At 37.7% G+C, this 15,570-nt stretch overlaps 2 protein-coding genes across 2 annotated transcripts in view; one reads left to right on the top strand and one right to left on the bottom strand.

Annotated features, from left to right (window-relative positions):
• tmem163a (transmembrane protein 163a) overlaps nucleotides 1-15,570 on the top strand; it is a 58,125-nt gene that overhangs the window by 18,706 nt on the left and 23,849 nt on the right. The window lies entirely within an intron of this gene.
• On the bottom strand, nucleotides 11,438-15,558 carry LOC128524233 (uncharacterized). The gene is made up of 3 exons (XM_053496689.1): nucleotides 14,933-15,558; nucleotides 14,448-14,549; nucleotides 11,438-13,595 (listed from the first exon to the last, which is right to left on the bottom strand). Exons 1-3 carry the CDS (start codon nucleotides 15,260-15,262, stop codon nucleotides 11,463-11,465), a joined length of 2,565 nt encoding a protein of 854 aa, XP_053352664.1. The 5' UTR covers nucleotides 15,263-15,558; the 3' UTR covers nucleotides 11,438-11,462.

Below are 15,570 nucleotides of genomic sequence, written 5' to 3'. Positions count from 1 at the left end.
AAAAGTTGTTGCTGTTCTTTCAGTTTCAGTTGCTCCCTTTAAAGCAGAACATTCAATCAGTACATTTGTTCAAGGGGCAGGTTGTGTGCCAGATGAAATTTATGATGCCAGCCTTAGATTTTTATATGGGCTTGTGACTGTCACAAACTGTGAATGGCTGGAAAGCAAACCCAGGCTTATCATGCATTAGAAAAAAACAGGAAAGAAAAACAACAACAACAACAACAACAACAACAAGAAAAACTCATCATAAAACAGTTTCTCTCCAGTTGCTTAAAACATTTCACATTACAAAATACTTCATTCTAATTCACCCTAGAGCTTTGGACGAGTCCTTTATTGAAACAAACAAAAAAAACATTGAATTTCGTTCCTAATTAGAAACTGAAGTTACAAGACGAGTCAGGCAGTCACTCAGTATTAGATGAAAAACTAATAAAATAATTAATAAAAAGAATGAATTTGTCTTTACAATTATCCTATACGCTCTAATCCGTCTCTCAGTAATAGCTGCTTTAGAGGTGAGAAGAATCTCAAGGGTTTTTTACTTCATTTGCTTATTTCTGAGAATGCCAACAGAATGTAACGCATCTACTGTAACTAATCAACCACACAAAGCTATAAAGCGACACGATGGCTTAGTTGCCGTGCACCACCTGGGTCTGGGTTTGATTCCCGCCTTGGGTTCTGTCTATCTGGTTTCCTCCCACAATCCAAAGACATGCAGCTTGGACTAATGGGCGTTCCCAAATTGCTTGTAATGTGTTAATGAGTGTGTGCTGTGTGCATGTGTGACCTGCAATAGATTAGCGCCCTGTCCAGGGTGAATCCCACCTCTAAGTCACCCTATCCTGGGATAGACTCCATGCAACCCTGTACACAGGATAAGCCGTATAGACGATGAATCACTGATTGCAAAACTGTTAGCAAACCTGTGTGTGAGGTTAAGAAATCTCACCTTCTGAGCATTATTTCAGTCTTTTCTGTGATTGGATAAAAAACCCAGTGCATAAAGGCGAGTCCTAAACTGTTGCTGGTTTTTACCTAGTTTGGCAGAATATTTGTCAATTAAAACTCAGTGTCAGTCTGTATAATTAAGTGATTTACAGATGATATGGATCAACGATAATGATGATTACTGACATAATAAAAACAATTGTGAAACTTTCTCACTGTTTAAAACCAGCGTTTACTAGCAAAAAAAAAATAATAATTTCTTCGATATGATTGGTTACAAAAATTCAGTCTTGTTTATTATTGATTAGAAATCTAGAGGATGAAGACATATCATGAGTCATATTTATGAGATCTCCCAATAAAAGTCTATATATTTTTTTCCCTTTCTATATAATTATATTTAATTAAATGTTCTTTTATGTCTCTTTGGAAGCTCTGTATAATTGTACCATTCCCATCCAAATTGTGGGATTATTATTCGCTTTGTGTATGACTCCGAAACAGTGTTTTTTTGTTTTTTTTTCCAGACTAGCCTGGCTTGAGATGGATATATTACATGAGCATGTTCACATGTGTGTAATGTTACTCTCTTGTTGGTTTGGATCTTAAATTGTCCTGGCTGAACATTCAGCTTATTATTATTATTAAGCCTGTTTGACTTAAAACATTGTCTTTGTCTTGAATCAGGACCTTTCACGAATGTTATCGAAAATGACTTTGCACCTCAGCGGACCATGATGTCTTGGGAGCTTTTTAAACCTGCACATCAGGGCAAACAGTGATTCAGTTTTCTCATTGATTTCCTGTGGATTTATAAATGTACTGAAATATAATTGCAATAATTGCATATTGCAATAATGAAATATTATTATAAAGTCCCAAACAATCTGAAAGGGGATTCTTCATAGAAAATCGTTTACCCCAGTCCTCAGCAGTCCAATCTTTGTACCTTTTGCAGAATATCCCTGTCCCTGATCTGGAGAGCAGTAGCTTCTTTGCTTCCCTTTTTAAAGAAGTATGAAGGTGAGCGCTACCATCAGTCCTGTGTCATTCCAACCGTAAAGCATCCTGAGATCATTCGTGTTTCTGGTTGCTTCTGAGCCAAGATTGTAGACTCACTCACAGCCGTGAATAAAGAATGGTACCAAAACGTCCTTCAAGAGCCACTTCTCCCAACCATCCAAGAACAGTTTGGTGATGAACAATGGAGCACCTCGCCATGAGACAAAAGTGATAACTAAGTGGCTCTGGGAAAAAAACATCAACCATGGCCAGAAAACTCCCCTGACATTAATCCCAAGAGTCAGGAGGACAAACAAAACCCCACAAATTCTGACAAACTCCAAGCACTGATTATGTAAGAATGTGCTGCCATCAGTCAGGATTTAGCCCAGAAGATGATTGACAGCACGCCAGGGTGAATTGCAGAGGTCTTGAAAAAGAAGAGTTAACACTACAAATACTGACTCTTTGCATACTTGATAAAAGCCTCTGTCACTTCTGAAATGCTTGTACTGTAATTATACTTCAGTATTCCATAGCAACATCTGAGAAAAAGATCTAAAAACACTGAAGCTGCAGACTTTGTGAAAGTTAATATTTGTATCAAAGTTCAACAAGTTCATCTGTGACCTGCAGGAATATTTTTTCATAGGCGTGTAGAGAGAGTTTTTAATGAGTTGTTTTTCCTTTTTTAATATTTACCACGTTCTTGGTTTATTATGCTTCTATTTACGGTTTCATTTTTCATAAAAAATGAATACTGATTACATAAAACTTATTTCTAAGAGATGGCTTAGCATATACAGTAAATAAGCAGGATGCATTACAACACCAGCACCAGTGCCTTTATTCTTCTCCATCCATGCTGTGTTTCTGTTTTCCCAGCAAAGAAAACATTTTACTTTTTTTTTGGCTGAAAACTTGTGAGTTAGCAAATTACTGATATCTTAGATTCATTGATTAAAGTTAATCCAATGCTTGATGCCAATTTAAAGGTTGTGGAAACATCTCTTCTCACTTTGTATTTACTTCAGCATCATCCTCATGACTGCTGTATAAGATGAAAGGTGAAAAAGTAAATTGTAGCTCTTAATGATGGAGAGTGTTGCTGTATAATTATATATTTTTTTCATTTATGTGTGTTGCATTCATTTAAGAAAACATTTCAACGCAAAATATTATGCTAAAAATTCTTCAACATATAGAGTAAGCGGGTGCATGATTTGTTTCTGTGTTCTCATGATCGCTCAGGGACTGCAATGGGCATCTTGGTACCCAGAAGCTCCTAACACTCCAAGAGGTCTTCACAGGCACCTTGAAACATCAAGATATCAGAGTGAATAAAGAGAGCATGTCACATGCAGGAGGGAAGAATTTGTTTCCCTGCTGAATCTCGTTTCCTTTATTGTAACGGATAACAGAAAGGTTGTTGAGACCAGTGCTTAGCAGTGAATGTGAAGGCTTTTTTTTTTTAATATAAAGAACACCAACAAGACGACAGCACAGGAACAGTACAGGAACAGTACAGGAACAGTACAGGGCTCAGAATTGTGTAGTACAGAATGACGTATCCTTTTTTTTCCCAGCACAAAATAGGCAAACTGAATTTGATTTAATTTTAACCAATTACCCAAACATGACTGAGTAAAAATGTAAAAATGTGTCACATAGGCAAATAAATAGAACAGTTACACATGGTCACATGTTTTATGCTTGTTTTTAGGTTGTTTATATCCCAAAAAATAAAAAAGGAATGATAACTTTTGTTCCACCTGAATGCACAGTTTGATACCTGAAGCCTCCCCATTAACACACACACATGGCAAGAATTTCATTTGATGTTCAAATTAAACATCAAGACGATGGAAATTATGAACTTTGTGACTTTGATAATAAAAACCATCATATGAGTGCAGGGTTTGCAAGCTGAAACACCATGTTGATTATAGTGAGGAGAATACTAGACTGGTTCATTCATTTATTCATGGGAGGCCTGGAGCCTATCCCAGCAGACTTCAGGCACGAGGTGGGGCAATTTAACTTCAAACATCATCATTCCCACACTACGGGCAATTCAGGAATGGCTTGTACCTATTGGCACTTTGGGAGGAAACCAGAGTACCTGGAGGAAACCCATAAAGCACAGGGGAGAACATGCAAACTCCACTTATACAGATCTGAGGCGCAGATGGAGGTGCGAGGAAATTTTTTTTATCTTTTGATGAATGGCATACAACTGCCAAAGACCACAAAATACACAAATGAACAGTTTGACAGTAAAATTAGATATCTCCATTTCTGCAGTTTTAAGAAGAACAAGCTTTTTTTTTTCTCAAAAGAAGCATTAAGTGCAAAAAATGTGCAAAAAACAAACAAAACACAAATGCTGGATTATTATTTCAAGTTAGTCAATTTCCTTTTATTTTTTTCCAAAACACTATAACTCCAACTCCCAGAACTGTGTCACAATAAATCAGCTTGCAATTTTCTTGGTGGTATTTTCAATGTGAAATATCAATAAATATCAATATAAATTTGATATCAATAAAATGTTTGTTGGGTTTTATTTGAAAATAAATAAATAAATAAATAAATAAATAAATAAATCTTATGCTTTGATTGTGTCTGTGTGGTGAGTCACTGGTAGCAATTTGGAACAAGAAAAAAAAAGTCATTTTGTTGCAAAAAACAAACAAACATTGATTGTTAAAGCTTATGACAAACATTATAAGTAAAATCTATAGTTTACAGCGTCAGTCTCTTCCTCTATAAGTTCCACTTTTATACATGATGTCAACTTTTTATCATAGTACACGTATGGGCTGTGTGACATTTCTCGGGTGTTATTCGACCTCATATTCATTCTTGGTCGCGTAACCAGAGTGAATCTAACAAGAGTAGGCAAACGTAGATAGAGCACTTCTTACACACAATATCTTATGAGTTTCTCCTGATTGCATTAGCGTTAGTTCTCTGCTGATGTTATTTTTAAAAATATTACTGTCAGTGTAATTGCATTGCTATAGACAACCTTGTGATCCAAGGAATAAAAGTCAAACTGTTCAAATGTAATTACAAAAAAATTTATTTTTACGGATACTGATTGAAACACAGTACTCCAGGGCAACAATGAATAACTGAGTTTGTGGTTTTTGTGGGACATTTAAATTCCAAGAAGATTAAAACAGCAGAGAAAGGTTAAACACACTATCTAATAATAATAAGGTTTAACATTAATCCATTTAGCAAATCCTCATTGTAGTCCTTAAAGCTCACTCACTCGTTATATATACCACTTTATACTGTATACAAGGTGGCAGAGGGTCTGGAGCCTAACCCAGGAGACTTAGGGCATGAGGTGGGGTACACACTGGACATGCAAACTCCATACCCCAGGTGGGAATCAAACCCAGACCGTGAAGGTGCAAGGCAGCAATGCTAACCGCTAAGCCACCGTGCTGCCTGTCCTTAAAGCTGCAAAAAGAAAATTTAAAAATAAGTTTTCCTTTAATACCTTGCAAAACAATTAATCACTATGGTCATTTTTGGATTAGAAGAGAAATTGCTTAAAGTCATGCTGTGCTAAAAAAAATCTCACCATTGCGTCTATCATCAGCTTGCATTGTGCCAGAATCCCTATTCCAATCTATTTATATTATTTTTTATAATTACCTAATAAAGTGGGTCACAATACACTTTTTCTCTGCATCTGAAACCACTATCCAGACTGTGGAACATAAAACACTTAACTGGGACAAAACTACAGTTACAAAACCAGAGTGATGTCATTTCAGCACCACGGCTGCAGGTGGATCCTGTTTTTTTTTTTTTTTTTTTTGCTCAGTCAGATTATGCAAATATTAGTATGAAACCGTTATATAATACATTTTCAGCATGTCATCTGATTTTACTGTTTGTTTCATCTAACTCGTCATGACCCGGTTTTGGCCTGTTTCTAATAAAGCATGATTGCTCCTGGAAGGCAGCATGAAACAAGAACATGCTGTTTTCAATCCATTATCACGTCCTTCCTGGATTACCTTATTATCTCCATGCCTCAGATAATATAACTGAAGCAACATTTTGCTAAATATAGACATACTTTCAGTAAGAAATGTGTTCTTTCGGGTTTTAGATTTACTTGCCAGCGTTAGGTTTCAAAGTAGTGGCAATGAAGCTTGTATTGCTAAGAAGCGCCAATCAATAGCAATAGAGACTAAAGGGAAAATAATTGAGAGATTAGTTCTTTTAACATGAATCATTCAACCATCTAAACAGAATTGTATTTTAATAAACTGTTTATAGCCAATTGTGTTCGTTTCCTAGAACCTAGACAAGTCTTTTGGACTTGTGAACTAATTAGACTTACAAACGAGTTCTCAGTACTGAACTTGTTCATATATTGGGGACTTGCTGTAAAAACAGATCAGGAACGGTGGTAAAACAAATATAGTTATATAGTAATACAGATGCAAGACAAGGACAAACTAAATTTTGGAGCAGAAATAATAATAATACTAATCAACCCAACTGAACACACCTGTGAGACAAGACCAACCATCAACCAACAAACACAGACGCCAACTTAAAAGTCCCAAAAAGCACAAAACATGGAGTAGGCCACAGGAACAGAGTGGCATCCAGGGGTTATACCTGACATATAGAGCTCATTTGCCGGGGCACTATTCTTCAGATGTTTTATGTTTCTTACTTTGACAGTTCCATACTGTAGGTAAACATTCAGCATTAAAACTGTGCAAAGGAACTTCGAGAACAAAGTGTGTCGAGCGTCTGTCATTTCTTTCAAAAAGGACCATTTATGAGGCCCTGAATTAAAATGACTTTTTCCTTGTTTAATTTTAGAAATGGTCACCATTGCCTTGTTCCCATTTGAAATTGCTTATAGAGTTCGTCATTTCCAAATAGACAGCATAAACAGACAGTGGACTTTGTAGGAGTTTTAATGAGACTTCACAGTGCATTATTGTTCTCCCAATCTAATTGGGTTTAAATAACATACAGTATTATAGCTACAGCCTCTTGCTAAAATCTAACTATTTGTGCCATACTATTTTGATACTGCTGCTCGGGCGGCATGCTGGCATTGTGATTAGCACTGTCATTGTGATTGCACCCCCAGGGTCAAAGGTTCGATCCCTGCCTCGAGTCTGCGTGGATAGAAGTTTGCATGTTCTTCCTGTGCTTGGTGGGTTTCCTCCCAAATTGTCTGTTGTGTGTGCTCTGTGATAGATTGGCACCCTTTTCAGAGTGTACCTTGTCTCGTGCCAAAAGCCTCCTGGGATAGACTTCAGGCCCAAAGAAATACATTATACAGTACAATCCCGATATAACGGACATCAAGTGCTTCTGGGGGTAGTCTGTTATATCCGAAGTCTGCTATAACCAGAGTAGGTCATGCCTTATATAAGGAAATGGCTAGAATGCTTCTTAAAATGATATTGCATTATGGCAAGTATGATTATTCAATGTCAGCCTATACAAGTATCTCAAGTTATCTGACTATCAGGAGTTAGCGCCTAGTGGACTTCTACAACATTTTACACAAAACAGTGTATGAGCTGTTGTTGTTCTGTTTGTTTAAGATAAGTTAACAAGGAGCATATGCGACTTATAAATTCCAAGAGTAGTTAATGGGGTTTGGCAAGCTATCAATGGATCCTGAAGAGATTCTGAACTCAAGCAGAGCTTCAACGTCATTGGCAACGCAGTAGCATCCCTTCCATCGTAGCTATTTATAAACTATGTGGTCGTCTGTTAATCAGTCTGTCTTATCAGTGCAGACATGCTGCTATAACAATTAATAAAACTACACCTGCTAGCAGCCACAGGGACCGATTACTCCAGTATAGGCAAACTTTCCTTAGAGAACCTTGTCCATTATAGCCGTGATTTCTTTTTAACTGAGTTTGTTATAATGGGATTATACTGTAAAGCCAAACATTTGTGTTCACCCCACCACTTATGAGGGTCTTCCCTAGTCTTTGTACACTGTGACGTTAGAAAATCCCCTTCACAAGAACTGAGTGGTACAAAAATGTCCTTGTGCACAAACAGAGCTCCATGAAGATGTGTGATAAGGTCAGAGTGGAAGAACTAAAGTTGCCAGCGCAGAGGCTTGACTGATCTTAACACCACTGAACACCGGATAAACTGGAACGCCTGACTAAACCCCAGCATTAGTACCTGATCACACTAAACCTCACGGAAAGCCTTAACAGAAGAGTGGAGGCTGGAATGGGACGTGTGTCAAACGAATATGGGTGTGATGGTCAGGCATTCCCAAAACTTTATCCATACATGAGGGTGAGTCAAAAATGATTCGCACTCCAGTTATATTAACGCTACGGTGCGTCTTATCAGTGCTTTCTGTTCAAGGCTGCTGTATCCCCAGTCCCCGTGTTACATCAATAATTTATAACTGTAGTGCGAGTAGAAATGGACGCCCCACTTGTGATTTGCACAAAAGAAGAGCAGCATGTAGTAATTAGTTGTTTGTGGTTTGACGGTTTAAGGTACCTGGTGTTGAAAAAACTCACATAAGAAAACAGTAGCGATTGGATATCTGCAGATAATTAAGAAATTTAGACCGATACTCTAAGGAAGGAGAAAGTTTCTTTACTGACAAATCATTACTGAGGATGAGACATGGATTTATAAGCGTATTTAATCCGAAGAGGACTGCTATCCAAGAAAGTTGTTGTCGTGCATGATGATGTACAGTTACACTCATTCCGTGAGGTGGTAAAGCATCCTTATAGTCCCCTATACTTGCTCCACTGTTGGATGAAGATTCACTTCTGATGATTTGTGCATTTGTGGCTCAACCTTTTTTTTTTTTTTCATTTTTTCCTGATTCTCTCTTTAATTTTTAGTAGTATCTAATTCCTCCCCGTCACTAGGGCGCTCCCACATTAAGCTACTACAACCACTCTGTCTGGTAGTATAGAACCCTGATTGGCTGTAGAGTCGTGATTAATGTGGGAGCACTAAGTACCTCCCCTCTGTGAGAGCTCGGCCAATCAGCTCTCTCTAGACCTCCGGCTACGACAGGTTACAGCATCACCCGGGAATCGAACTCACGATCTCCGGATGATAGGTCGAGCACTTTACCACTGCGCAACTCGGAGGCAGTGAGATTATATAGAATGAGATTATATTAAAAATATATATATATGTATTTGTTTTTTCCAAAAGTTTATTAAAATAAATTCTATAGACAGAGTGAGGATGATTTTGTAGCATCACCTCCACTCAAACACAATCAGTGCTGCATGGAGAGTCATGGAGGGTTAGAGAGGAAGCAGATAAGTCTGTGCTATAGAAGAAGAAGAAGCACTCACTCACTCACTCACAATGACCCAGCACTGTAGGTCTTGCATTATTAAAGATGACAGTGGGAGAGTGCTCACTTATTCACACCCTCCATACTGCAGTTGCTAATTTGTCTGGCTGAGGTTCAGTAGGGAGTCCAAATCCTGGCAATTATTTGGAAAAGTGAAAAGCTAAAGACTTTATAAAAGTAATTTTTTTTTTAATCTGGAGAAAGAGACTTTTTTTCTTCAGTTCCAAGCTGATGCATTTACTTTATATTGAATCTTATCAAATCATTACAAATAATGAATATAATCTGTGCTATATGGCTGGATGTCCAGGTGTTTCCTAGATAACCTAGTTTTGGTGAACTTACCAGTTACACAGCCACAACAAACATTAATGAAATGTCTCCAACACTAAATAGATGGCCCAAGGAAATGAAATAATTATAATTGTGGTTATTTGTAAATGTAATTTTTGTTATCTAAGAAGATAATGATCATAAATGTGCACCATTCAGTGACGCCTCATGATTCAATTGGAATTCATGTCACACACCACGCTGTAATAGGAACGTCTCTCATCCCAGTCCTCTGCTGACACCGAGACTGAGACTTACAGTCGTGGGCGACTTGAACTGTGGTCATTAGCAGTCTTCACACAGACTGAGGACTGCCGGCTCACACACGCACAGGCACATATGCTTGTTTTACGTTTTGGGGACTTGGTATATTGAAGACTATTAATACCACTGGCTAAATGCCTTTCCTAAACCTAAAGCTACATCCAACCTTAATTTTAATTAATTAAAGAACATTATAAGAAAAGGAAAGATAAATAATAAACATATTCACGAATCAGCCATAACATTAACTTATTAACATTGATTATCAATTATATACCCGTAAACTGGTACCAGAATTTTGGGCACCAAAGGTTCATTTACAGTATTTTTATGCTTGCAGGGACCAAAGGCTAGTCTGTCTATTCCTGTCCCATGGAAATATCCAATGCAGCAGGACTCACCAAAAAAAAAAAAAAAAAAAACAGCAGGCAAAGAGCCCAAGGCCACCAATCTGGCCCCAAGTTTCCCAAATCCCAATCCTATCGATAATCAATGAGATGCACCGGAAAAACAAGTCTGATCCATGGAGGCCACAACCCACACTGCAAAAACTCAAAATCTTGTCAAGTATATTTTTCTAATTTCTAGTCAAAATATCTCATCACACTTAATATAAGACAAAATCACCTAAAGACCAAGATTTAAGTGAGATAAAGGAGCTTGTTTTTAGACAGTGCATCTTGAATATCTTGTTAAGTGAATCTGTCTTGAAAATATCTTGTTTTGAGTCATATCTCAGATGAAACAAGCTTTTTTTGACATGTCATAAGGTTTTTAAGCTGCTGTGTTATTTGTTAAAGATGAATCGTCTTGTTTCAAGAAATAGACTTGACTTGAATTGAGACAACAAATCTGCTTTATTGAAAACTGCATGGTCAACATGCCCAACTCACAATGCAGAGTACAGTGTGGCTATTTTTCTTACATTTGCATCAAACCATGTCCATGTGATATGTAAAAAAGACAGTGGCAAAATCTGGAATTATGTTTCCTTCTCTGTTCTGTTGCACTCTGGACATACTGCAAAAGCAATAAGTAAAAATAAATGCTGTCATCAATTACAGTGTTTGTAGTGCTTAAAAAAAATACCCGCCCAAAAAAACTGCACCCAAATACCCACTGTAACGTACGGACAGAGGCGGTCGGATCCATGTGCAGCACTTTATTTCAGCTCAAACACAAGCAGACATAAACTCCGGCATACAGTTAAACAAGGGGCAAACCAGTAACTCGTAGTGAAAACAGGCTTAGGTCGAGGCAGGCAGCACAGGTTCATGAACAGTTCAGAAAGCAGGCAAGGGTCAAGAGTCCAGAGAAACACAGAATATTAAAACAGGGAAAGCTCAGAGATGTACACTTACAGTGTAACAAGACTTTGCAAAGGACACAAAGGAAAACCAAGGCTTAAATCAGAGAAGCTAACAAGAATAATCTAAAACAGGTGAAAGACAAAGCACAATCAGTCCAGGTAAAGCCATAAGATGAAATGATAAATAGAGAAGGAGTGCACTCGCTGATTGTCACACCCACACTCAATACAGACTCAAGAATTATGTTTAATGATGTCTGTGAGATCATACTTCAGTGGAATGTACTTGCTATTATTGAAGTTTACATAGTGGTATGGTGTATAATCAACAAGCTTTTCAGCATCCATGAAAATATTGGCTTGAGCTAGATCGGGAACTTCTACCTCATAAGCTAAATAATGATCATTCCACCCAACTGTAGAGAGAGGTTGGCATTCAAAACAATACACTGACGCATTTAAAATATAAATGTTTTTTACAAGTGAAAACTCTGGAGTATCATTGATGACATTAGAAATAACCAAAGATTTTCCACATGTATGCTTATTACCATGTTGTATAATCCACTTTACAGAAACTATATGTTCAACATGCTCTATTCCTAAGAAGTCTTTAATCTTTCCTTCTACATAATGAACATTTTTCACCTCAGAGGCTGGGCCCATGTCAACTTCCCTTGAACAAATTGGATGTTTCTCAAGCACATTCTGACTACATTCATAAAGTTGGTTGTGCTTCACAAGAGACTTACAGATATTTTTAAAACTACTTTTCAAAGCCCACTGCTTAAAAAAGCAATGCTTTGACTCAAAGCGCATACACATATGCCTCACTGTAGGACCAAGTGCCTTAATCTGAGAAGGAAGATGCAGCAAGTAATGCTGTTTAGGTATAATATTTGCATCTGGAAACAGTTGTTTGAAATGTTTTAAATGGTGCTCTATTAAAAGCTTCAGCCTTGAAAGAGTTGAGAGAGCAATAATTGGTGAAAAAAGAATTTTGACTATCTCTAACAACTTAAGTAGCATTTGTGTGTAATCATTTTCTCCAAGTTTGTCAATGAGAAATGGCAGGATCTTTAACAAAACCAGCATCTGCCCAGCTGACTGTTTCAATTTATTGTCATTTGATGATAGTGTATTGACAGATATGGGGCAAGGCTTATCCCTTGCATCCACAGGAGAATAAGGGAAGCAAATAATTGCACTGTTGAATGCGTCCAAGTCCATATGCCCTGAAAGCACAAGATGCTTTAAAACACATTTGATTTCATATGGGGCAACACCTTCAAGAATGACATGCATGATGTCCTGTGGGGTTTGATTGATTATATCAAAGTGAGGAAATTCTGTTAATTTGCTTCTCCTGTTTATGCCATATGTCATTTTAAGATTGTCTTTCAGAAAGTCAGTATTTGCCTTTTCAATGTCATTACATTGCCTGTTATGACTTGCCGTAGTCCTTTTAACAAACAAATCTTCATTAAATTGCTCCTGCATGTCTTCAAAGTTGCATTCGCAGTGCCTGCATTTACTGTAGGCAAATCCCACTCCTATCTTAAATCCAGCCACGTCATGCTGAGCTAGAGTGTCTCCGCACACAGACATAAGTGCCCCATAAATTGTCCTCTCACCACTTGCAGTGACAACCTGGACACCATCATACAGCTCAGTTAAGTCATGGTTAATCCTCTCAAATATCTCATCAATACCACAATGGGAAAGATCTTTTGATTTTACCATGGCAAGCAGACGAATGGCAGCAAGTCTTGATCGGTATTTAGGGTTGATGTTACCTAAGGTGTAATAAATCAATAACAATTTGTTTTTGTTTGCCCGAGATCCAAGAGGATTGCATAGCTCAATTTCATCTGTATATAAAATCAACTGCAATGCTGTGGGAAATTTCAAAAACAGTGGGTGCGACTTAAAAATGTCTCCATCTATGAAATCATGAAAAAATCCATCCTTGCATGTCTGTGGCCTGTTGTCAATCATTGCAATTATTTGTGGATGTGATAGCAGCTGCTCCAAACTTTTCACCAACGGTATATAATGAAATAAATGGTCCTTAATAGTAAGAACTCTGGAGTCTCCATTTTTCACATAACATACTGTTTGTTTTGCGACAAGAATCTCTGGTTCAACTGGTATTAGCAGTTCTTTGATGGTCTTATCCTGCAAATGGGTGGAAGCAATTTGACAGAAAGGGTCAACAAACTGGTCAAATATCCCCATTGCATCACTCTTTAGTTGATCCAGGTCCCCAGAATGTCTCTCAATCATGTCGCTCATTTGCTGTTTTAGGTGCTCCAATAATGCGGCCTGATATTGCTGGACTCCACTCACCATTTGGTTAACAGCTCTCTGAAGAGTAGAAAACAAACAAACAAAAAAATTATACATTATAAAATGCAGTCAACATGGAAACTCAGACACTTTTTTTTTTTACATTTTTTTTTTTAAGTAACCCTTCAATTACATGCTGTATTGTTAGTGAAATGCAATGATCAAAATAGGCTATTTACAGCAAAACTATCATGAAATAATATTAGCTTCTGCAGCTTTAAGACCTTGTTTACACTTGGTCTTAAAATGCGTTTTGAGCAATAGGATCAGGTGGACTAAGTGCTAAATAAAAGTGTAAGTGCTGGGTTTATTATGTTGTCTTCATTTTTAGCTCATGCTCAACAAATGGAGTGGATGGGCAGATTTTGTAAGCAAAGTATGTGTCCATTTGCATATATAATGGGGAAGTGAGATCCGATCACAAATGTTCACTGAACCCTTACAAAAAACAACTGCAGTACAATGAAGTACACCGTATATGGCAATGCCGGTGTGTGTACACTCAGAGAGAATAATGTGTTTGAATTTAAAAGACGTGGCGCTGTGCGACCGGTGTGCGCCCCCCTTTAAGCTATCTTAAATAACTAGATAAACAAGTCTGTTAGCAAACTTTAAGTTGGCTTGAAAAAGCATAGCCAGAAAGTTTAAAGCCAATTCATCAGATAGATAGAAAGAAAGTACTTGGAAGGAAAGAAGCATGTGCATACACATTCTATTTCAGGTGTTTCTGAGATGTCCACCTGTGATCGGATCAACCAAGATGCCAGGTCTAAACAGTGGCTAAGTCATTCTACAGTTTAAGCTTATTGCTTTTAAGTTTGCTACTAAAAATTAAATATAATAAATTGGAAAATCAATGGCATAAGTTACCTGTGTCAGTTGATGGGTTTCTCTGGCTTGAAGAAGAAATCCAGTTGCATGTTTACAAAGACCAACGTCCATGCGACCCTCTCCATCTTCTTGGAATCCACTCTGAAAGAAATTAACAACAAACCTATTGAAACAGGGAAAATATTGTCATGTGTAGGTAGCACCACCAGACAATCTAATAACTACCTGGGTAAGCTAGCTAGCTAGATTTCTTCTTATAAAAAGGTACAAGATGGGTGTATTTTTACTGATTGGTGTATTTATTTATGTATTTTTATTATTCGAGTATGTAAAATAACAACAACAATAAAAACAAAACAGTACTTTGACAGCATCAGAAAAAAATCTGTCCTTCATGAGTGTTAAGATTGACACACATACTAAATTGTATCCCTTCACCTGCTCTCTTACCAATAAATTAACATAAAGGCCTTTGAACTGAACTTGTATTGTTACGTTAAATTCTAGTTTGTGTAATGACTTACCGCTGGAATGACGATGCTTGAGCCCTCCGCTTCAGCCACATGGATTGAATTAGTTTGGTCGGTTGGGCCTGTCCTTTCACCTGCTCCAGGTAAAACGTGGCGAGTCGGTCCTTCCTCCTCCGTCGCTTCAACTTGAAGAAGATGATGCGCATGTGTTCGCTTCACGTGATAGTAGAAGGAGTTATACACCCTGTACTCACTCGGACAGCCATCAATCCCACACACGACGCGAAAGTCAGGGCTGCGACTGTGCATGGTGTTAATGTGACTCAAAAGTTGTTTCAGAGTCAGTGCCACAAATATGTAGCATATGAAGCAACGCCAAATCATGTTGGAAGCAAAGACAAGCAAGATGCAAGAGTACGGTAAACAACTGGTCGCAAGACTGCCGTAAAAACTCGTTTCTATGGTTACACCCGCCAGCCACCTGCTGCAAATGAGAATGTAGGCGTAAACTAATTATACTGGAAACTAACGGACCGATTTGAACTTGGATGTCTTGGGAGTCTTCTTGACGTGTTTCATTGCAAGTAAGTTGTATTCAGTGCTCATTCTTTGTAGTTCACATTGCACACCATTTGAATGTTATCGACGTTTATATGTGTTTTCAATGTTTATTGTGTATCGTTGCCGCTGAA

This window comes from Clarias gariepinus, chromosome 5 (assembly GCF_024256425.1).
Source record: "Clarias gariepinus isolate MV-2021 ecotype Netherlands chromosome 5, CGAR_prim_01v2, whole genome shotgun sequence".
NCBI lineage: Eukaryota > Metazoa > Chordata > Actinopteri > Siluriformes > Clariidae > Clarias > Clarias gariepinus.
The sequence above is the reverse complement of the archived record's forward strand: the minus strand, read 5'-3'. Positions and strand labels throughout refer to the sequence as shown.

Bases quoted from the DNA above. Each gene is read 5' to 3' on its own strand.
- LOC128524233 (XM_053496689.1), bottom strand. From the start codon at position 15,262: ATGATTTGGCGTTGCTTCATATGCTACATATTTGTGGCACTGACTCTG. The intron at 14,550-14,932 runs GTAAGTCATTAC...AATTTCTTTCAG, and splicing joins CAAGCATCGTCATTCCAGCG to AGTGGATTCCAAGAAGATGG. The intron at 13,596-14,447 runs GTAACTTATGCC...TCTACTCTTCAG, and splicing joins AAACCCATCAACTGACACAG to AGAGCTGTTAACCAAATGGT.